The sequence below is a fragment of the Urocampus carinirostris genome, chromosome 5 (assembly GCF_059441175.1).
Source record: "Urocampus carinirostris isolate Australia breed hairy pipefish chromosome 5, RoL_Ucar_1.0, whole genome shotgun sequence".
In the NCBI taxonomy this organism is placed as follows: Eukaryota; Metazoa; Chordata; class Actinopteri; order Syngnathiformes; family Syngnathidae; genus Urocampus; species Urocampus carinirostris.
Window position 1 is genome coordinate 15,959,932 of NC_142353.1, and position 22,294 is coordinate 15,982,225.

Here is a 22,294-nt window from a genome sequence, read left to right on the forward strand (position 1 = left end):
GGGAGGGCAGGATGATTGACGTTGCTCCAAACCGTTGTGGATTCGCCAAACGCAAGCCCCCGCACAGGGCTTACTGTAGCTCGCTCTTGCACAATAGCAATAAGGGCCCTGTGGTTTTGTAAAGTGTGACATTCTTGTGTTTCCAAATCAAACTTCTTCAAAAAATCCCGAATAAAGAGATGTGTTGGTGGCAAGTTAAACGAAACTGGAATCAAACGATTGTCTGGTACAAGCTTTAGCTTCCGCAAATATGAGCCCATCCAAAAACGGGTCATTGCTTGACTTTTCGGGTTGTTGGGTGGGCCCACAGCGTTTTGGAAGTGGAGAGAGACATATTTGCTTCCCAGGAAAAGCTGGAGGTCAGGCACTCCTTTCCCCCCTTTTTCCTTTTTCTTTTTCATTGTATCTCTTTTTATCCTTTCCCACTTTGAGCCCCAGACAAAGCGAAAGATGGCTCGGTCCAGTTGTAACAGCACGTTTCTTTTAGGCATAAAAATTAAACTGATTGACAAAAGCATTGGGAGGATGATCGCTTTGATGATTAGGACCTTCCCCTCTATTGTCAGTTTTCTTAGTGACCAAAAAACAAGTTTTTGCTTAACTTTCCTTGTCACGTCATCCCAGTTGGTCTCGCCTCCTCCATCCGCATTGAATTTTATCCCTAGGATTTTCTGGTCTGTCTTTAACACCGTCAGCGGGAGTCCTGCCTTTTCTGTCTCTTTCCACATTCCATAAAACTTCACTTGTGATTTTTCTCTATTTAGCCTTGACCCAGACGCCCTCCCAAACAGGTCAGTCAAGTCAAGGGCTCTTTCAACAGATGCGCGGTCAGTACACAAAATATTAAAATCATCCATGTACAAAACACACTTGGTAATTTGTCCCCCACTTCCTGGGATATTGATGCCTTCGACAAATCTATCTTTTCTTAACATTTGTGCCAAAGGTTCAATGCAAAGAACATAGAGAAGGGGAGACATAGGGCAACCTTGACGTACACCGCAGTTGATCTCGATTGCTTCCGATAAATTCCCGTTAATCATGAATTTGCTGTAGATGTCTCGGTATAGCAGTCCTACCCACTTGATGTATTTTTGGGGAAAACCACATTTTTGCAATACCCTGAAGAGGTATTGGTGCGAGACTCGATCAAAGGCTTTTTCAAAGTCTAGGTTTAGGACCGCTAGTCGCATGTTTCTGTCTCTTGCATAACAAATGGTGTCACGGATCAGCATGAGACTGTCGCTGATCTTCCTTCCCACAATGGCACAGGTTTGGTCTGGATCAACCAAGTCTCCCAAGACAACAGACATTCGTGTTGCTAGAAGTTGCTGAAAATTTTACAGTCCACGTTTAAAAGCGTTATGGGTCGCCAGTTTTTTAAGTCAATTTTGTCTCCTTTTTTGTGCAATAGAGTAACTATCCCTATTCTGAAACTGTCTGGCATATGGTCTCGACTGGAAAATTCGTTAAAAACAGTTAACAGATCTGGTGCTAAAATATCCCAAAAAGTCCGGTAAAATTCGAGGTTGAGTCCGTCCTCCCCGGGTGATTTGCCTTTTTTCATAGTCTTTATGCAATCATTCAGTTGGTCTTGGGTAAAGTCCGATGTTAAAAAGGGGTCTTGACGCACTGATCTTGAAATATGATCCAATACATGCCCCATTTCATTCTCATATGTTTCTTTCCTTTCAAATAATTTTTTGTAGTAGTCTTCGACCAATCTGGTTATTTCACTACTTTCCTTTGTTATTTGCCCGTTTTCGTTTTGAAGTTTAAAAATCCCCTCATTTTTGCCCATAATTTTTTTAAAAAAGTAGCGTGTACATTTTTCCCCTTCTTCTATTTCTCTTTCTCTGCTTCTTATTATGATGCCTTTGCTCTTTATTTCCACCAAAGCGTTTAGTTCTTGTTTGGTCTCTTTGATTTCATCATTAAAGTCCATCCCCTTTTCTGTTAGGATGAAATAGCGTTGGAGTCTTCTTTGTAGTCCCGACATGCGTTTCATCTCTTTAAGTTTCTTGTTTTTCCCTGCATTTTTAAAAAAGGTCTGTGTTCGTTTCTTTGTCATTTCCCACCATTGTGCTCGTGAATCATACGAGTCTTGAAGGGTCTGCCAGTCTTTGTACAGCTCCCTGTATTGTGCGGCTAGAGCCTCATCCTCCAGCAGGGAGCAGTTTAACTTCCACAAACCCTTCCCAACAGTCATACCTGAAGGAAATGAGAAAGAGCAGGACAATAGCAAGTGATCCGAAAAAAAAACTGGAATTAATCTTGCATCACTCTGTGCTAAACCCCTCGTAAATATGTAGTCTATTCGAGAGGCTCTGGCATTGTCACTACTGAACCAGGTGAAGCCCTCCTCTCCTGGATGTATGGATTTGAAACAGTCCACCAGTTTAAATGTCCGGCACATGTCTTGTAATAAAGTTGATGTTTTATCTACTTTAAACTCCTCATCGTTCCTCTTTCTATCCTTCCTACTTAGGATGCAATTAAAATCTCCTCCCACGATTAGTGGTTGATGGCCTAGCATATGCGACTGGATGTCCTCTAAAAGTTCGTACCTGAGTTGTCTGTCGGCATGGCCGTATATGTTAATGAGGTTAAAATCATTCCCTATATAAGAAAGTCTTGCTAAGATTGCGCGTCCGTCTCTCATCACAGTACTCCCCTTTATGATGAGTTGAGGGTTGTTTATTAAAATGGCTACCCCATCGTTACGGTTTTCATTCGAGCCACTCCATAATGACGGATATGGCCAAATCTCTTCCCACTGTTTATAATTTTTTAGAAAGGGGATGCAGCATTCCTGTAGTAAAAACACATCTGTTCTGATAGTTTTTAAGAACGATAAAACACTGTGAGCCTTAACCTTTGATCTCACACTTCTCACATTGATAGTAGAGAATGTAATGTTCATAATTGTTGTTAAAGTATTTAAACTAGTTAGACAAAACCGGGGGATCTGAGTCCATTCTTTGGTGATCATCGAGATCATCGAGAGTGTCACCTGTGTCAGACACATCACTTAAGAGTAGTACCTCATTTTGAGACTCAACGGGGAAAACTTTGGGACCCTCTGACTCTCTGTCTGTGGTTCCAGGTCTTCCCCTTTTTTCTGGGTTAGGGGGTGAGCCAGAGGACCTATCAAGGGGTCTCTTACTTCCTTGCCCACAAAGGGTCAGATTTTTTCCCTCCCCGACTTCCTCCGTCTCAACTTCATACAGTTCCCTTGTGGGCTTATTCACCGGCAATCGGCTTTCTTCTAAATCTCTTATATTTGTTTCTGGTTTTTTCACCACTCCCAATTTTGTCTTACTTTTACTCCTCTTTCCAGTGCCCGTATGGGTTTTTGGAGAGTCATTCGCCTTTTCAATTTGTTTGTCTTCTCCAAATCCCGGCAATGGCGTAGCAAACAAATTTGCTAATTTGAACTCTCTTCCAGGCCCTTCCTAATTAATATGTGTTTTCGGAGTGGCAGTTGCTTTTTCTATTCGTTTGTCATGTCCAAATTCAGGTATTTTATGAGAAATCGAATTAGAATTTCCAGGTTCTTCCTGTTTCAATTTTGATTCTCTGGTCTCTGCTCCAGGGGTTTTGGTAGGTACATCTGTTTTTTCAATTTGTTTGTCTTGTCCAATTTCTTTGTGCATTTCTTGATCAATTTCATTGGGTATTTCCATAACTTTATTCATTTCCTGTTCATCTTCATTGGGTATTTCTATAACTTCATTAATTTCTTGTTCATTTCCATTTTGTATTTCCATGACTTTATTAATTTCATTGTCTTTGTTATCTTTATTCACTTCATTGTCTTTGTGACATTTATTCATTTCATTATCTATGTTGTCTGACATCATTTCATTGTCTTTGTTGTCTTTGTTAACTGCCTTCCTAGCTTTCAATTTGTTAGCAAACGAATTCGGGCAGTTTCTAAAGAGGTGATTCGTTTCTCCACAGAGATTGCATTTTCTGCTATTGATACATTCCTCAAAGGAATGTCCAATTGTTCTGCACTTTCCACAAAAAATTCGATCACATACCTCAGCCAGATGCCCATGCTCACCACATTTGCGACAGAGTTTCGGTTGCCCTTGATAGTGGATAAAGCCACGGTTTTCCCCCAGGAATATAGTCGACGGGATTTGTTTCAGTCCCTGAAAGCCCTGAGGATCTTGCCGTAGTTGGACTGGTACCCTCCAGGCACCAGTCCAATAGCCTTTCTCACACCTCACCTTCATAGCCTGGCCTTTTACTGAGCAGTATCTACTCAACCAATAACAGACGTCATCAGCACTGATTATTTCACTAAACATTCTAACAACGACAATCTTGTTAGCATTATCAGTCAGCTTCTCCACTGTAAATCCTGAAAACTGGGACCTCACTCCCTCAAAGCGATTCCAAAACTCTTGATAAAGAGCTGCCGTTTCAAAACTCACATCAAAGCCTTTGCCAGAAGTCATTTTTATGACAGCATGTACCTCCTCCTTTTTAAACTTCAGAATCTTTTCAACAAACTTGTTAATAAAATCCGTCCTTGACATTCCCTCCGAGATTGCCACAACATCTTTGAGCAAGAATCTCACGCAGTTACGTCTCCGCCCGCCGGTATAATGCCCGGCCATGGCAGGACTCGGCTGCTTTACTTCTAACTATGTTAAAATGGTTAGAATTGTAAAATTAATAATCAACAATACTCTTAAAACCGACGCCAATGACAGTATAAACGCATAGAACGAGCAGTGCTAACCTGATGCGTCCACCATCAACCGCAGCCGCCCGCAAATACTGTATTTAGATATCGAAAGGTACAAAAAAATTAATTGAAATAGACGAATTGAATAAATATATTCAAATCAGCTATCTTGATACCACCTTAAATGGATGGGGAAACAGTCTTGGGACACAACTTGGCTCATAACTGTGACAAAACTACTCACATTCCCATACCTATTGACCTCCACGGCTCCATGCCCGTACAAACTGTCATATTTTCCCGTACAAAATACAAAATAATCGTACACCATATATTTTTCTTTCAGAATGAAGCATGATGGGAAATCCCCAGGCGGCAAACGCATGCGCACAGTAGCATCAAACCGTTCGCTTCGTTTGCTACGAAAAAACGATACCGAGATAAAGGATTCCGCGGCGAACTCGTTAGACTTGATTGATTGGCCGTTTCTTGATAGTCGGTGTTTACCGGATAATACCCATAATTGGGTTCTTGTACGTCGTACACGTCTTAAAATGCATAACAAATGTATTTTGTACGGCAAAACGTACAGGTTGACAGGTATGCATTCCAAAAATTAAAATATAAAAAAGAATAAAATATCGCTTGTCTAGATAATCTAAACTCTATACCATCTTCCAGGAGACTCAGGGACTTTCTGCTTTCCTTACATTTACTAACCAACAGGGGTCAGAAGAGACTCAATCTTTGACTATACAGTCCAGGTTGCAAAAGTATGTAGGCAGAAGAAGAAATAGGCGGCGCAATTGTCAGAAAGAGAAAATAAAGAAATGGATGGTGGAAGAAGGAATAATGGAATTAGCATTGAAAATATTGCTGGATTCGAATAGTGGGCTTTAACGGATGATTCGTTTACATTTTCTGAGGAGTGAGGGACTTTTTAACAGGGTTTGAGAAGGGGAATGGTGACGAGGATGTGGTGATAGGGGGCGGTAATGCACCAAAGAGATGAATGCCAACCGACCGTTAAACCCCAAGAAAAAGAAGAAGAAACAGGGGGGAAGTTGAAATTACTTTACTGTTTTTAGCGGCACTCCAATGTCAACTAAATTTTTGCAATCATCCTCTAATTTAGTCGATAGATGGACCCAGGAAAACAACGAATTTGTCAGCAAATGGAAGGTAAAGTTCGTAAAACGGTCTTAACATGTACGCCCTATTCCAGAGTTACTGATTACAGTAGTTCTCCACCTTTTAACCCCATTTAATTAAAAATACCGGTACATTAACATTTTGGGAAATTATTTTTTCTGATTCATTAAGGGGATACTATGTTTTATTTAGCGCCTTCTTGTGGTATAAAAAACGTCATTCATGTAAAAAAACAGTAATGATTTGAATAATAAGCTAAAAAAAAAACCTATCTATAAACTTCCGTTTTTTTAAAGGGGCAGTGTTTAATATTTGAACACTCGGCAACCTATGACACGCGTTACAGCAGTGGCCTACGGCAAAATAATAATGACTATATTTAAAAAAGTGGGTGTGGGTGGAAAGTTGTTGGAAGCATTGAATAGTTTTTATATGAACAGCAGAGCATGTGTAAGAGTAGGGAGTGAGACAAGTGAGTGGTTCCCTGTGTTGACTGGTGTGAGACAGGGGTGTGTGATGTCACCATGGCTGTTTAATGTGTACATGGATGGTGTGGTGAGAGGTGAATGCAAGAGTATTTGGCAGAGGTGTAGACATGATGGACAAAAGTGGAACAGTGTGGCAGGTAGGTCAGTTGTTGTTTGCAGATGACACAGCGCTTTAGGCTGATTCTGAGGAAACATTGTGAAGGTTGGTAACAGAGTTTGGAAGAGTATGTGATAGGCGTAAGTTATGTGTCAATGTTGGGAAGAGTAAGGTAATGAAGTGTTCACGTGATGGAGTGGGCATGATGTTAGAAATCAGGTCTAAATATAATGGAAGCTAGACCTCTTGTTGTTGATAGAAATGAGTGGAGAGGTGTTGTGAATGGATAGTGTGATTGTGGACGCGTTCTTAAGGATGGGCTGGGCACCTGTATGATGCAGCAGGGGTAAACCAGTGAAAGCTGTCTGGCCCTGCTGTTGAACAAAAGAGTGTGTTGTGTCACCCTGACCCGAGTGACATGGCCGCTTTCTGGTGTCCCATTTCATCCGGAGGGACGAAAGCATGACCAACTTGGGTGCCGAGGTGCCTAACTTGTTTGGGTGTTTGGGCAATTGGGTTGGCCATGGTCCAAACATTTTTGTGTTTTTTTTTTTTTTTTTGCTATTTATTTCCCTTTTATTTTCTTTGTTATTGTATGTGTGTGTCTTGCTGTCGGTCACCCCTCTTGAGGGATATGACCAAGGTAGATAGATCTATAGATATTTAAAAAATGCGCATTTTTACCTGAAATTTAGACATTTTCAGTTGCGTGCCGTGTTATTTAAAGGCTTTACGTTAGCGCCGCTCCTTCTCTACTTCATGTGTTGGTGTGTGTTTGCGCAGCGCCTCGCAGAGGAGAAATCCGTGTTTTAACCTAGCCAACGAAACACACGCGCGCCATAAATGAACGAATCATAATGGCTCCTCGAGCGAAAACATCTCGTTCTGACGAATGGGGCTTTGTGCAAAAAACGACCGTGCTGTTTTGTGCATTATGCCTCGAGAGCGTTGTACCTTGCATAGCAAGTGTTAAACGTCATTACGAGACGAAACATGAACATGAATTCAAGGATAAGTCTACAATGGCAGAGACATTAAAACGCGCAGTGTCCAGGTACAGCAAACAAACACAGATCCTAAAAACATTTGTCACTGCTAAAAACATGACCACTGAAGCACTAAAGTCACTGCATAGCAAAGCACAGAAAGCCTTTTACTGATGGCGAATATTTTAAAGAAGCGTGTGTGTGCGCTGTTATTTCACGTTTTGATATTTTCTGCAACAATTTTATCATTGATGAATGGTATGGTAGCTGTCCATAGCACTTGTTTTTTGATTGTAGTTCATTGTTAATGAAGAATGGGTTGATTCTGGTTAATTCTTGTGGCAAAAAGTTGAAGTCATGGATGGCTACAGGCCTTTCCACTCGTTATTAAAATTCATTTTTTTAGTTGATTAATGAACAAGAATAGTGGAAGATAAATTGGTCAGTTATACGATTAAAATGTATATCTGTGTTGTATATTTGGACTGGTGTAAAATGACAGCTCAGTTGGATACAAAAAAAATGTTGTGCGAGTCATTAATCTTGGTGTGGCACACTGATTTACAAGGAAATTTGAAAGTGGCACTCCGCACCGAAAAGGTTGCTGACCCATGGTGTAGTGTAAGCAAAAACAAGAGCTACAAAGCACAAGGAAGTTTTCCAGGGGTAGCCGCATGTCTTACATGCTTTTGGAGTTTTCTATTCTCCAACTTATGTTATGCAAATCTCTATTTCGTTGGCAATCTGTGTGGGAGCTTTATCGTGATCCAGGTGATTGGAATCCCCTGTATTGGAGCAGAAAAACTCCATAGACATGCAGGACATGTGGCTCTCGAAGACCGGGTTGGCCATTTAGAGCAGGGGTCTTCAACGTGGTGCCCGCGGGCACCAGAGTTTCCCCTTAAGGACAGCTGAGGTGCCCATGGACCTGTTCTGTAAATAGCTCACCGGTGCTGGGGCATTTAGATTTTCTAGTGAAATGTTTTATTTATGGTTGGTTGAGTTTATTTAACCCTATATTTAACAAATAACCAGGTGATAGCAACATAGTAAAAACACGATAAGTTGTTTTTTTCGAAATTCAAATAAAATAAATGACAGTTCATGGGCTCCATGGACAAACAAAATATACTCAAAAGTATTGATAATTATTTGTAAGCAATGAATTATAAGAGTATAATGAGAATTTATCCATATATCAAAGTTCATTTATTCATCTTTTTATTTATCTACATTACAGAAAATACAACAAACTAAATTCAAAGGTGTTTGTAAAAAGTTTTTTGCGTTTGATCTGGCTGTTAAAATGCCTTTTTACTCTTTTATCTAGTTATCTAGCCCCATTTTAGTTTTTTACCTGTTTACGTTTCTAGCTTAACATCAAGCTACCTTTTTAGCCGTTTAGCAGGCCATCTAGATAAGTTGCTATTTCAGAAATTTATATCAAACTGAGTGCCCTTTGCACTAACAGAAAGAAGCTCTACGCTTGAGAGAGGTTAGAGATCCCTGATCTAGAGACTTAGTGATTTTACTTTATTTACCTTATTTAATTTTTTTGCCGAGGCTTTTTGAGGTTTTTGGGTACCCGTAGCAGAAAGATTGCCCACAATGATGTCAACTCCCTCTAGGTGAGCCTCATCTTATTTAAAGTAAACACAAATTTATTTTAAAAAAATGAACGTTTAATCAATTCTTCATATATTACCATAATATTCAACTCAAAATGTATATATATATATATATATATATATATATATATATATATATATATTAGTGAATGACTTGTTTTATCACTAGGGGGCGCTGAATGTCTCTTTAGATTCGTGTGGGTCAAGTGATTTGTATTTACTTTACATAACATATGGGAAATGTATAAGACACATATGAATGATCATTTCATTTACCTTTGAATCTCCATTCTTATGTTTTAGCATTTTTTAAAGGGATGTTGTCTAATATTTAGGACCTCCTAATGTCATAAAATAACCCTTAATTCGTAAAAAATATGTATACTAATTAAATAAGCAAAAATATACAAACTGTGATGTAAACATTCATTTTTTAAATATTTGTGGGTTGAGAAAATTGAATTTATTTTACATACCAGAAAAAGCTGACTTGATGGTCCGCCATCTTGTGCTAAGGTTACCCCCAAAAATCAAAAACTTTGTGAAATGTTGGTCAAAAAGATGAGAAAACAAATTGTGTAGTTTAGTGACTTTACTATTAGTAGTTTGTATAAAAACATGAAAATCAAAAACTAAAGTATGTTGCAGTGAAATGTCAGAAGGTAAACAAAATAAATTAAATGATCATAGAAAATGCTGTTCTGCTATTGGTTTGCATCACAGCGTTATGAAAATACTTATATTCTTGTGTTATATTCTATAGCTTATGAATAACCTATATTTTATGTTGACAATATCTTTGTATTATTTGTTATTGCAACATCCATTGCAGCCTGTTCATCCTGGAAGGGGATTACCTCGTGTGTGGTTCCTTCTCAAGGTTTCTTCATTTACCTCATGTTGAGGTTTTGAGTTTTTCCTTGCCCTCATGTAGGTTTTAGTTTAGGGGACGGTGTAGTCTGCATTTTGCAATAACCTGTGGTTTGTGCAGTCCTTTGAGACTTCTTGTGATTAAGGGCTATACCAATAAACATGACTTTACTTAACTATTCTTCCTTGTGCGTTGTAGCACTTGTTTTCGGTTTTACAGCAAGATCCAGTGGTTAACTATTACCCAGCACTCCTTTAAACTTTGTAACTTTATTTTTTAACACCTTGGAAATAATAGACGGAGCAAAATGTCTATACACTTCAAAATGTCAGGTTAAAAAAATGGATTAAGGCTCATTAAAACTAGTTAACATTTTTCCAGGTGGGCAGTTATTGTTAGCATTTAAGTAATAAATTATCAACCTGTATTTAATATGAGGCAAATCTGAAAGCATTACCCTGAAATATTTCTTAGAGGTGTGTTGTCCGTAACTTGAAAATATTGTATTTGCTGACGACATCTTCTGGCTGAAATCATCATTGCAGCCCTCTGTCAAGCTGCATGTACGGCCTGAGCACGTATTTGTCTCCTAGTCGCGCTCGAATAAACGCTTCTTTTTCATCTTTTTGGGAGGTTTGAGTTGGCATCTGGACTGCATTTGAAACAGTCTATTATTTTCACCACTTTTATCCTAGAGTAAAATAAAACAACAATCACAAGCGTGATATCACCCTCCAACCCTGCCCCCTTCGCTGCCTCCTTTCTTCCAGCCTAAAAGGCACCGTGGCCAGAAAACTGAGGATAAAAGTAAGATAAAAGCAGATGGGCGTGTGGGGAAAAAATAAATAAAGGCTCTTGGAACTCAGTTGGGCTTTGTTACCGCATACTTGAAAGAGAAAATATTTAAAGAACTTCTTGTGACGATTCACTCAAATTAAAAAACAATTATTCTGTGTTACTTTGATTTACAGTACTGTACTCAATTGTAGTGGTAATACTGCTAGAACACAGTCTGCTTTATTTTCTTATAAACCTAACCAATGTAGTAAAACTGTTTCTCCACCCTGTGCCTCCAGAACAGGGATTCTTCAGGCCGGGACCAAAACCTTATGTTATTGTTGTCATCTGAGTTTCGCAAACTTTTAAGTAAAATTCAAGGTGAGTGTACTTTTGTGTTGTCATTAAATGGACAGTGTCTATTATGTAGTTCTGCCTATTTAGAAAAAAAAAAACAATATTGATTTGGGTGATACATAAATACATGATAAATACATGCACTATCATATAAAAGTGACATGTTTTTAATTCTGGTATGCTGAGATTTTTTTCATCTATATGCTACAAGGAACCCAAAAATGCAAAAAACACCTTTCTTTTTTCCTCTTTTCTCAGCTTTTTTTTCTTCTGTCTTATTGCTTTTTCCTATTTGTATTCTTTTTTTCTATCTTGTTATTTATTTTCTTTCTTTTTTTGTTTTTTTCTTTTCTTTCTCTTTTTATTTTTGCTGTTTTCATTCTTTTTCTTTCTTTTTTGTTTTTCATTTGTCTTTTTTCCTTTTTGTGATTCATTTTCCCTGTTTTTCTTATCTTTTTTTCTTTGCAAAAAAAAAAAGAAATGATTAGTGCAGTTTGGTCACTTTGAGTCTTCACAATTTTTAATCTTACTTCTTTTTGCTTGTAGTAAACAAAACCGTGACTTCAAGTCATCAAATATTACACACTGTCCCTTTAACCCTAGTGTCCGGAATGATCATCTTCTGGTTTGTCCCTGCAGGGCTTCCCCCATTTCAAGATCACATTCATTTGGAGGTGTGTCTAGCATACAATGTTTGTTTGCTCTCCATTGCTTTGTCCAAGACGTCAGAGGCTGAAATTGTCCTGGCACATTCTTTGGACAGAGGTTAGTCTTGTCATCTAGCTGCAAGGTTGGAAATAATAAACCAATTCATTTTTATATTTTTTCCTACAGTTTTACAGATAACTGGTGTTGAGTCCATGGTTGGCACAACACCATGGAATTCAGTACTATCATTGGTCAAAAACGGAGAAGTTAGTTTGAGTGTACAAAACCTGTTGTGTGTGCAGTGGGCTGTCTGGTTGGCCAACAACAAACTTGAAGATATTGAGAGACTTAAGGTACCGAAAAGGATATTTCTTTTGTTGTTGGGTGCTTTGAATAAATAATTATGTCAATTTCTAAGTAAGTCATGCTTTTCTTCCATGCAGGATGAGTTTTCTTCTCTTGGAAAAACAATACGAGACATTACAAGTGAAGCAAGCCAAATGTCTTTGAGCACTCCCTTTATTTTAATGGAACTAAGAAACCTTTTTGAACTCTTGGAAATTTGCACTTGCATCACTCAAGGTTAGGCATATAAAAATTATAAGTATTCTATGCAAAATCTTGTAAACAATCTAATTTCTCTATGTTTTAATAGAAAATCAGTCTGGTTTAGTGTACAACAGGGGCGAGCAAATTATAGCCATGGGCTACGTGGACAACGTCGGGCGTTTTAATTTGGCCTGCCGAATGAAAATGTTTAAAATATAATGAGAAAGAAAAGTAATACTCGTGGAAAAGTATTAAATTGGTGCCTCTCCTGTCCCCAGTCTCCTTAACATTCAACTAGCTGGCTGAATTTTCTTTCTTTGGAATTTTTATCTTGCATTTGATTTATGTGTGATAAGTTTAGAGTTTAGTAGACACTCAAAATAGGAAGAAGACATCCATGTATTTTCAATTTTTAAGGAGAACAGGGAATTTTAAACCGGTTCTAAAAGCCTTCTCCTGAGCTCTTTCTTTTTATTAAATCTCCTAGATAACAAAAGAGAATCCGCTCTAAAGGGTGTGGAAATTAAAGCATGGCAACATGATTGGGAGATGGTGATAATGATAGAAGTGTCGAGGTTTAAACTTTAGATTGTATAAAGGAAAGAAAAAAACATTCTGAGTCGGAGATTGGTTTTGGGTCGCCCTTTCATCGGAGTTGCATCCCACCTGAGCTTTCCCCTAGATCTGATTCCAAGATTTACTCAGAGAGGAAAGACACACATCTAATAACTACCATTCCATTTATTGAAAACACGGTTGTAAAACAACACATCTGATTGGCTCAAACAAAATTACATGATTAAATGAAGCTATATAATCCTGGTCGCTTGTTGGCGTGTGAACACAATAAATCAGGGGTCGGGAACCTTTTTGACTCAAAGAGCCATAAAAGCAAAAAATATTAATTTTATTTTGGGAAAGAGCCACACCATATATTATGAGACAAATTTACTAAATTGCTAAACCCGCGCCCCAGACAAAAGCTTAGTCTTCAGCACATTTATTTTTGATGATTTGATAAAAATCATGAAAAGAGAATAATGCCAGAGCCCCTGTCCCAAAATCAACAAACATACCACTTTAAACTTGTCTCTTTCTTGCAATGACTCAAGATCGGTTAAACTCCTTTTGACCCTTTTTTATCATACATATTGGTTTCAAAACCAGATGCAAGCATTTATTTTGTAAAAACGTCACAACATTCTGAGAATAGGGAGCCTTATGTGCTTACCTTTGGCGAGAGATGGGAAGGAGTGCTTGTACTTTTTGCATAGCTCCACCCATCCCTCCCACTCACCCAATCAAATGACTAAGTTCTCTTCCGGTGTTTTGGCGTATTTACAGTTCTGTGGATTCATCATAAGGTATCTGAACACTGAACACGGATTACATAGTGAACTTTTATATAAAGGATTCTTTAGCGTTGTACAGATAAAACGAGTTTTTTTTCCCCTTTTTTTGTGTGACACCTTGACTGTAAATTGTAGTGAAAAACGTGCCATATATATACTGCGAAGTAATCATTTGTCAGTTAGTTTCGGTTTGGCTTTGCGTGTAAATCAATAGGGTAGACGTACCAAGTTTTGGACAAGATGGAGAAATTTTGCATGCAATCAAATCTGTCTCTGAGCCACAGATACTCGTAGAAAGAGCCATATATGGCTCGCGAGCCATAGGTTCCCGACCCCTGCAATAAATGAACAATAAGAAAAGTGAATCTTATCTCCATTTGTTGTTAGTTTTTTGTTTTTGCATGAATGGAATGTGCAAAAAATGCAATAAATATGTTTTAAATGCCCAAACATTTTGAGATAGGCCTTTATATTACCCTTTTCTCTCATGTATTGTAGATGTATCGGATTACAGACTATATCAGTAGATGCAAAAAATAAAATCAAAAAACTTTTTTAGCCACTTTTTTAACCCAACACGGCCCGTGATTCAAAAAGTTAGCTGAGCCCTGGTTTAAAACTCTGAGAGTTAACATTACATGCATCTCTGTGTCTTTAAAGTGCAAAACGCAGACGCAACTACCTAAAAAGCACAGCAAATAAAACACACTTGTACAAAAAATCTAACTGAACGACTGCAATCCAGCATAAAAAAAAACCTCAAATCTATTTAAAACGCAAACCATTATCCTAACCTGCATCTTTTGTTGTGTGAAGGTGCCGAGAGAATTAACAAGGGTCAATTTTCGGAGGCGCTACAATGTCTGTGGACTGCTTCAACCCTACCTTCTCCCAGAACTCTGGTGGCATACACACATATTCTCTCTGGCTTCTGTCTAGTCCAAACGGTAGCCTACATTTCAAGTATCTTCATGTGACTGTTGCAAGCATGCAAATGTGCAGTCACTATAGTGATTTTTTTTTCTTTCTTGAACAGGGGCGTCCTCAGATGGCACTGCAGTGTTTCAGGAAAGCAGCGGAAATATATTTTTGTGCAAGTGTTCTATATCATAGTTTAAAGATCTTCAAGAGTTTGGGTCAGACACAAGCAGAGATACAAATGCTTCGTTTGTTGCACTCAGTGGGTAAACTGCCGTACAGTCAGATTCCTGAGTGTTGATGTTTCAGGAAGGTAAAAAAATTCAATGTTCTCGCACAGACAATGTTGTTGCCTTCCAACACTGAGCCCACTAAGACCAGCAATCAGCTTGTCACTGCATCCATACTTCTACAGAGCCAAGCGCTGAGCAGCCTGCTGTCCGTCCCACCTGCTCTTTGCATCCTTCACAGTTTGGCCCAGAAGTGTGTAAGGCATTCAAGGTACACTAAAATCCTATTGGCACATTGAAATATATTCTCTGTGAAACATTTTAAATCAAAACTTTACCTATTCATGGCTAACATTAATTAGACGTATCCATGTTTGAATAATGAATAGATGTCTGTTTGGCTCTGTAGGGTGTCCGAAGGTGTGGAGCATTATCTGGACCTGTTGGCTGCTTTCCATTCTGAGGAACAAACAGTAATTTTGAACACTTTTCTCACTCCCCATTTGCGGATCCGGTATTGCTCTTAACTATAGGCTCACAAAATGATGAAAATACTACAAATATAAATGTACAAATACTCTGGTATAGAGTAAATTCTAGACAGCCTAATTGGCTTTTTAGAATTAAGGTATTGGATTGTCCAAAATTAATTGATGACATGAATAAGACCCACTGCTGTTATTATTATTATTATTATTCACGATTACGACTAATTCGGTACACAATTGAAAAATATTCCCTTTACAAATATCAAAATCCCTAAAGTATTCTGCTATTGACAGATAAAGTATTATTAGTTATTTTACAATATTCTAATGGTTTTTTCTTGTCCAGGATTTTCTTTCGCCTTTCCCGTTTTAAGTATTATTTTTTCGTGTTATGTTTTTAACTTGTGTTCACTGTAGCAAAATTAAAAGTATCCATCAAATGGTAAAGATTGTGTGACTTGGCATGTTGTTTTGATCATTATCATAAAGTTATGATGTTAGACCTATTTTTTTTTCGTTTGTTTATTAATTATTCAAATTTATTTTTTATTATATTTTCAGTGGAATAAGAAAACATTAGATATTTTCAACTTGCGTTTTATCTTCTAAAGAAATAACGTACAGGACTGTCTCAGAAAATTAGAATATTGTGATAAAGTTCTTTATTTTCTGTAATGCAATTAAAAAAACAAAAATGTCATTCATTCTGGATTCATTACACATCAACTGAACTATTTCAAGCCTTTTATTATTTGAATATTGCTGATTTTGGCTTACAGCTGAAAAAAACTCAAAAATCCTATCTCAAAATATTAGAATACTTCCTCAGACCAAGTAAAAAAATAATTTTATAACAGCAAAACTAAATCAAACATTTGAAAATGTCCATTGATGCACTCAGTACTTGGTTGGGAATCCTTTTGCACGGATTACTGCATCAATCCGGCGTGGCATGGAGGCAATCAGCCTGTGGCATTGCTGAGGTGTTATTGATGCCCAGGATGCTTCGATAGCGGCCTTCAGCTCATTTGCATTTGTAGGTCTGGTGTCTTTCATCTTCTTCTTAACTATACCCCACAAATTCTCGATGGGGTTCAGGTCAGGGGAATTAGCAGGCCAATCAAGGACAGTGATGCCATGGTCAGTGCACCAGTTACTGGTGGTTTTGGCACTGTGGGCAGGTGCCAGATCATGCTGGAAAATGAAATCCTCATCTCCATAGAGCTTTTCAGCAGATGGAAGCATGTAGTGCTCTAAAATCTCTTGGTACACAGTTGCATTTACTCTGGACTTGATGAAACACAGTGGACCAACACCAGCAGCTGACATGGCTCCCCAAACCATTGCTTACTGTGGGAACTTCACACTGGATTTCAAGCAACTTGGATTTTGCTCCTCTCCAGCCTTTCTCCAGACTCTGGCGCCTTGACTTCCAAATGAAATGCAAAACTTGCTTTCGTCTGAAAAGAGGACTTTGGACCACTCTGCAACTGTCCAGTGCTTCTTCTCCATAGCCCAAGTCAGACGCTTCTTCCGTTGTCTTGAGTTCAGAAGTGGCTTGACCATGGGAATACGGCTATTGTAGCCCATTTCCCGGACACGTCTGTGAACTGTGGCTTTTGATACCTGGACTCCAGCTTCAGCCCACTGTCTTTGAAGCTCCCCCAAATTCTGGAAGCGGCTCTTCTTCACAATTTTGTTAAGGCTGCGGTCATCTCTCTTGGTTGTGCAGCGTTTCCGGCCACATTTTTCCCTTCCAACAGACTTTTTGTGGATATGCTTTGAAACTGCACTCTGTGAACAGCCTGCTCTTTGAGAAATTTCTTTTTGTGTCTTACCCTCCTGATGGAGGGTATCAATGATGGTCCTCTGGACAGCAGTCAGATCAGCAGTCTTCCCCATACTTGTGATTTAGTTTACTGAACAAAGCTGAGTGTTTTTAAGGCTCAGGAAACCCTCGCAAGGTGTTTCGAGTTAATTAGATGATTCAGGTGATTAGTTGAATAGCCTACTTGTATACTTTTTCATAATATTCTAATATTTTGAGATAGGATTTTGGAGTTTTCTTAAGCTGTAAGCCAAATTCAGCAATATTAAAATAATAAAAGGCTTGAAATAGTTCAGTTGATGTGTAATGAATCCAGAATGTATGACATTTTTGTTTTTTTAATTGCATTACAGAAAATAAAGAACTTTATCACAATATTCTAATTTTCTGAGACAGTCCTGTACATTAACACTTTCTGACATGATCATTTTAACAATTTTAGGAATTGTTTGACAAAGACAAACCTCTAAATTAGCAACATTTTTACTAAAATAGAAGAAAAAAATCCTTAAGACCAAAATTATCTGGATTGCTCCAAAACTGACAATTTCTTTATTTGTTAGAAACAATAATGTATATATAGAATTATAATATTGATATTGTAGTATTATCAAATTAAACATATTTTTTTATTTAACTGAAAAAATAGGTTAACAGTGTATATGATAAGATAATTCTCGTTGCTCTTCTTTGATATCCACAACCCCTAGGGTTGATCTGCTTTTTGTAACTGAATATTTAATGAAAGGGGGGGGGGTTAGAACGAGGTTGGACATTCCTTATCTCAAAGCTTCTTTCTTTTTGTGTTCCTTACATGTTTAAAATCCCTTGAAGTCTTTACCCTTTATTTTGAGTGTCTACTTAAGTTTAAACTCAATAGTAAAATGAGTAAAGATTATAATTTGTAAAATAGTTTTAATCATTTTTTAAAATATTTTTTATAATTATTTTTCCTCATGTTCCTGTATCTCACTTGTTTTTGTAATAGGGTATGACAGATAATCCCTCAAATTTGCAAAATTACCTGCCAATATGTACAGTGTACATATGGTATTTTTTTTAACAATGATAAATTCTATATTAGAAGCGTTTTGCGGTTTATTTTTCAAATTCCATCTCTGTGTCTCAGGCGTGTTGTGAGGACTGTCACCTCCCCAGGTTACCTGAGCTTTACCTGGAAGCTGGCGCTGCCTTGCTAATTGCCAAACGGCCTGTTGACTGCATGACGTTATGCGACAAGGTCATAACTACTACAGCCGAGCTACTACCTGAGAGTCTGGTGCTGGAAGAGCCAGAAGACAACGTTGAGTTATCAGCTACGTCCACTGACGACAAACAGGACCAGATGGCGATGCTGTTTTGGTCGGGTGCGGCTTTTCTCCTCCAGGGTCATTGCAACTGTCAAATGCGGGACTGGAAGCAAGCTGTAACCAACTACACAAGGTGTGTGCGGCGGAATTTACTTAACTTTTATATTTCATTAACATAAACGTCTATCATGTTCTTTAGATGTATAAACCTGCTGGTGAAGGTGCGCTTTAAGGAGAGAGGCAAGTGTTTTCTTAGGTAGTTCTTCGGATTAAATTTTTTCTAAAATATGATCTTTTATTATGACTTTTAGGGGGACATCCCCAAGTTCCTACCGTAGACATGATTAATGAGAAAAGAGCAGATGTTCTGATTCTACAGAAGATGAAGGGTCTCGCGTTTGCTTGGAGGGGCATTAGCTTTGCTCAAATGGACCAACTCCAAAACGCACTGAGAGACCTCCACCTGAGCATGCAGGCTTTCGCAGGTATGTAACGCCTGAGCTGCTTTTTTGTACATGAGTTATGTTTTGATGAATTATTCTTACTAGCTTTTGTTTCATTTTGGGGCTTTGGATTTGAGATAATTACCTAGTGTGATTGAAAAACGCACAAAAGTAAAAAAAGGAAATTCAGCCGGCTTTTTATTGACTGGATCATCCTGACATGCTACTACAGGGGTCGGGAACCTATGGCTCGCGAGCCATATATGGCTCTTTCTATGAGTACCTATGGCTCAGAGACCAATTTGATTGCATGCAAAATTTCTCCATCTTGTTCAAAACCGGGAATGTCTATGCTATTCAGGTACACGTAAAGCCAAACCAAAGCTAAATGTAAAGGAAACACTTTGCAGTATATATAGGGCACGTTTTTCACTACAATTTACAGTCAAGGTGTCACACAAAAAAAGGGGAAAAAAAACTCGTTTTGGCTGTACAACGCTAAAGAATCCTTTATTTAAAAGTTCACTATATAATCTGTGTTCAGTGTTCAGATACTTTATGATGAATCCACAGAACTGTAAATACGCCAAAACACCAGAAGAGAACTTAGTCATTTGATTGGGTGAGTGGGAGGGATGGGTGGAGCTATGCAAAATGTACAAGCATTCCCTCCCATCTCTCGCCAAAGGTAAGCACATAAGGCTCCCTATTCTCAGAATGTTGTGACGTTTTTACAAAATAAATGCTTGCATCTGGTTTTGAAACCAATATGTATGAAAAAAAGGGTCAAAAGGAGTTTAACCGATCTTGAGTAATTGCAAGAAAGAGACAAGTTTAAAGTGGTCTGTTTGTTGAATTTGGGACAGGGGCTCTGGCATTATTCTCTTTTCATAATTTTTATCAAATCATCAAAAATAAATGTGCTGAAGACTAAGCTTTTGTCTGGGGCGCGGGTTTAGCAATTTAGTAAATTTGTCTCATAATATATGGTGTGGCTCTTTCCCAAAATAAAATTAATATTTTTTGCTTTAATGGCTCTTTGAGTCAAAAAGGTTCCCGACCCCTGTGCTACTAGTACAGTATTATAAGAAAAACGAGCGGGGAAAACATCCTTAATAGCCATTGGTTTAAAGGTTAAGGGATCCGTGAACCGTGATCCGTCTGGGTTGTTGGTGCACCACTTTTTGTAGTGCGTCCTGGGCAAGTCTAGCCTGGCAATGACAATTCCTCTTAGGCCGTTTTACTGGGTTGGGGTTTGCTCCCCCACATGAGATCAGATACAGCACCTTTATTATCTGGTCGCCATTGTTGTCATTGTAAAGCATTTGTCCACTCTTCAAAGAGAAGCTAAACCTTCTACTGCGCATATGACACTGGTACGAGATCCTAAATCACTGGAGAAAACTGGGGGTGAACAATGGGGAAAAAAAGCTTGATTCAGTTTGCGGAAGTTTGAGTAAGCTTGGATTATGTATCTTAAAGTGTACTGTAGCATTGTTACTATTTGTAGCATTATCGCTAAGACTACTAATAGCAAAACCTTGGGTTATAAATCTAGTTTAATTTTTTCTCTTTAGAATCTATTTCTGCGAGACTTTGGTTTGGGGAGGTGCTGTGGAGGATCGACAGAAAACAAGAGGCTGCTGAGATCTGGGAGAAGACATGGAATATCACCATACAATCAGTAGAGTAAGACCCATCAAGAGCCTAAATGCCTTGTTCAATTTGAATACATGTGGAAACAGCTATTTAGTTAAAAGCTATAAACATTTAAAAAAAAAACATTGTTCTACAGTTTGAAACTGAAACATTTATATGTCTTATTCTTTTGTTTCTTGCAGGGACGTTCCTCTCTACTTGCAGGAACCCGAATCTGGACCTATGTTAGACTCTGCTGAACTTCGCCTTCGAATAAAAGAACTTGGTCCTACATAACTCCTTTGACAGGTGAAGAACAATGTCCTTGCAACTTTGGTCGATAATGAACCGTAATAGAAAAATGCCGGGTGGATTGTAAAGAGATGTTTGTAAATCTCTGAGAAAATTGTTGGATTGTGTGAATATCCAAAGAATCATTGTATTGTGTTGTTTCTGGTTTATCTTCAATTTTGAGATGAACATAAACACCAAACATGCTGCATGCATTGCACTTTTAATGGACCAGTAGTTATAATAGTATGCCTGCTTAAAGGGACACTGTCATTTTTGACCACTGGGTGTCTGTATTGTGTAGTGTAACCACAAATGAGTGCTATAAAGCGCAAGGAAAGGCAGGACGGCAACGCAGTGGTTAGTGCATGTGCGGCACAGTTCTGAGGTCATGGGATTAAACCCTCCTGTGTGGAGTTTGCATATTCTCTTCGTGCTTGCTTGGGTTTCCTCCGGGCACTCCGGTTTCCTCCCACATTCCAAAAACATGCATGTCCGGTTAATTGGCCAGTCCAAATTGTCCCTAGGTGTAAATGAGCGAGTGACTTGTCTGTCGCTGTGTGCACTGCATCTGACTGGCAATCAGTTCAAGGTGTCCCCTGCCCACTGCCCAAAGATAGGTGGGGTGGGCTCCAGCATCCCCGCGACCCTACTGAGGATAAGCGGTGCGGATGATGGATGAATGGATGGATAAAAGCGCAAGGAAGGTTACAAACATCTCAGACCTAAAGTGACCATTTTTCTTATTTTTTCTGCCCAGTCTTTAACAAGTTTTTTTGTTTTATTTGGGGTATCCTTAGCAAGATGGTAGACAATCTTGTCAGCTCCCTCTATGTAAGCATCATGTTATGTAAAATGAAAACAAATTTCTCCATCTACGAGTATTTTTGAAAAATGCATTTTTATTTAATAGCTTCTTCTTCAGCCTACCCCTTTGGGCACATCTTTATGTATAATATAGTTGGATTGTACAGCTGTTTCTGTGCAAATGTTTTTATTAATTCATTTGTTAATTATTGGTGGTTGTTTTTGTGCTGTGCCCAAATAAAAAGCCACAAACCAAAAGATCATGCATTTTTGTTTATTATTCAAGTAAATCACAATTCCCTTAGCCGGCTGGGCTGCCTATTCCAAGCAATCACCGCCTGGGTTGTCGGTGCACCACTGAGAACGCAACTCTGGACAGCTTCTCCACTGCTGATCGTTCATGGCCTGAGTTTGGGTTGTGACAAAGTTGGCATTGGTCCATTCCTTTATCTTGTCAGCCCAGTGTTTTTTCTGTCTTCCTCTTCAAATCAATATATATTTTTTAATGAGTTAAAATCGAAAATATTACAAAACATGTCATTTGTCATTGACGATTTACTTTGAATGTATTACAATAGAAATTATAAATGAAAAAAAGGACAAATATAGTCAGTTGTGTGTATAGATCACCGGGCTCAAATCTGGAAACCTTCACAAACTGGGCTGAAAAAACATATTCATTTGTGGAGATTTCAACATCGATCTAATGAATCCAAACAAACATAAAAACATTG

At 38.3% G+C, this 22,294-nt stretch overlaps 1 protein-coding gene across 2 annotated transcripts; it reads left to right on the forward strand.

Moving 5' to 3' along the window:
* Window positions 1–5,544: 5,544 nt before the first annotated feature.
* On the forward strand, window positions 5,545–21,818 carry fancg (FA complementation group G). 2 transcript variants are annotated; one of them, XM_088335055.1, is made up of 14 exons: window positions 5,545–5,884; window positions 11,001–11,082; window positions 11,698–11,823; window positions 11,893–12,059; window positions 12,150–12,288; window positions 14,424–14,554; window positions 14,644–14,787; window positions 14,866–15,026; window positions 15,165–15,228; window positions 18,201–18,514; window positions 18,581–18,621; window positions 18,693–18,866; window positions 20,402–20,513; window positions 20,666–21,818. In XM_088335055.1, the coding sequence occupies exons 1-14, from the start codon at window positions 5,801–5,803 to the stop codon at window positions 20,757–20,759; spliced, it is 1,833 nt and encodes a 610-aa protein (XP_088191181.1). In that variant the 5' UTR covers window positions 5,545–5,800; the 3' UTR covers window positions 20,760–21,818. The 2 variants fall into 2 exon arrangements, with proteins under 2 accessions (XP_088191181.1, XP_088191182.1); XM_088335056.1 differs by having other exon boundaries at window positions 5,791–5,884; window positions 11,006–11,082.
* Window positions 21,819–22,294: the final 476 nt, after the last annotated feature.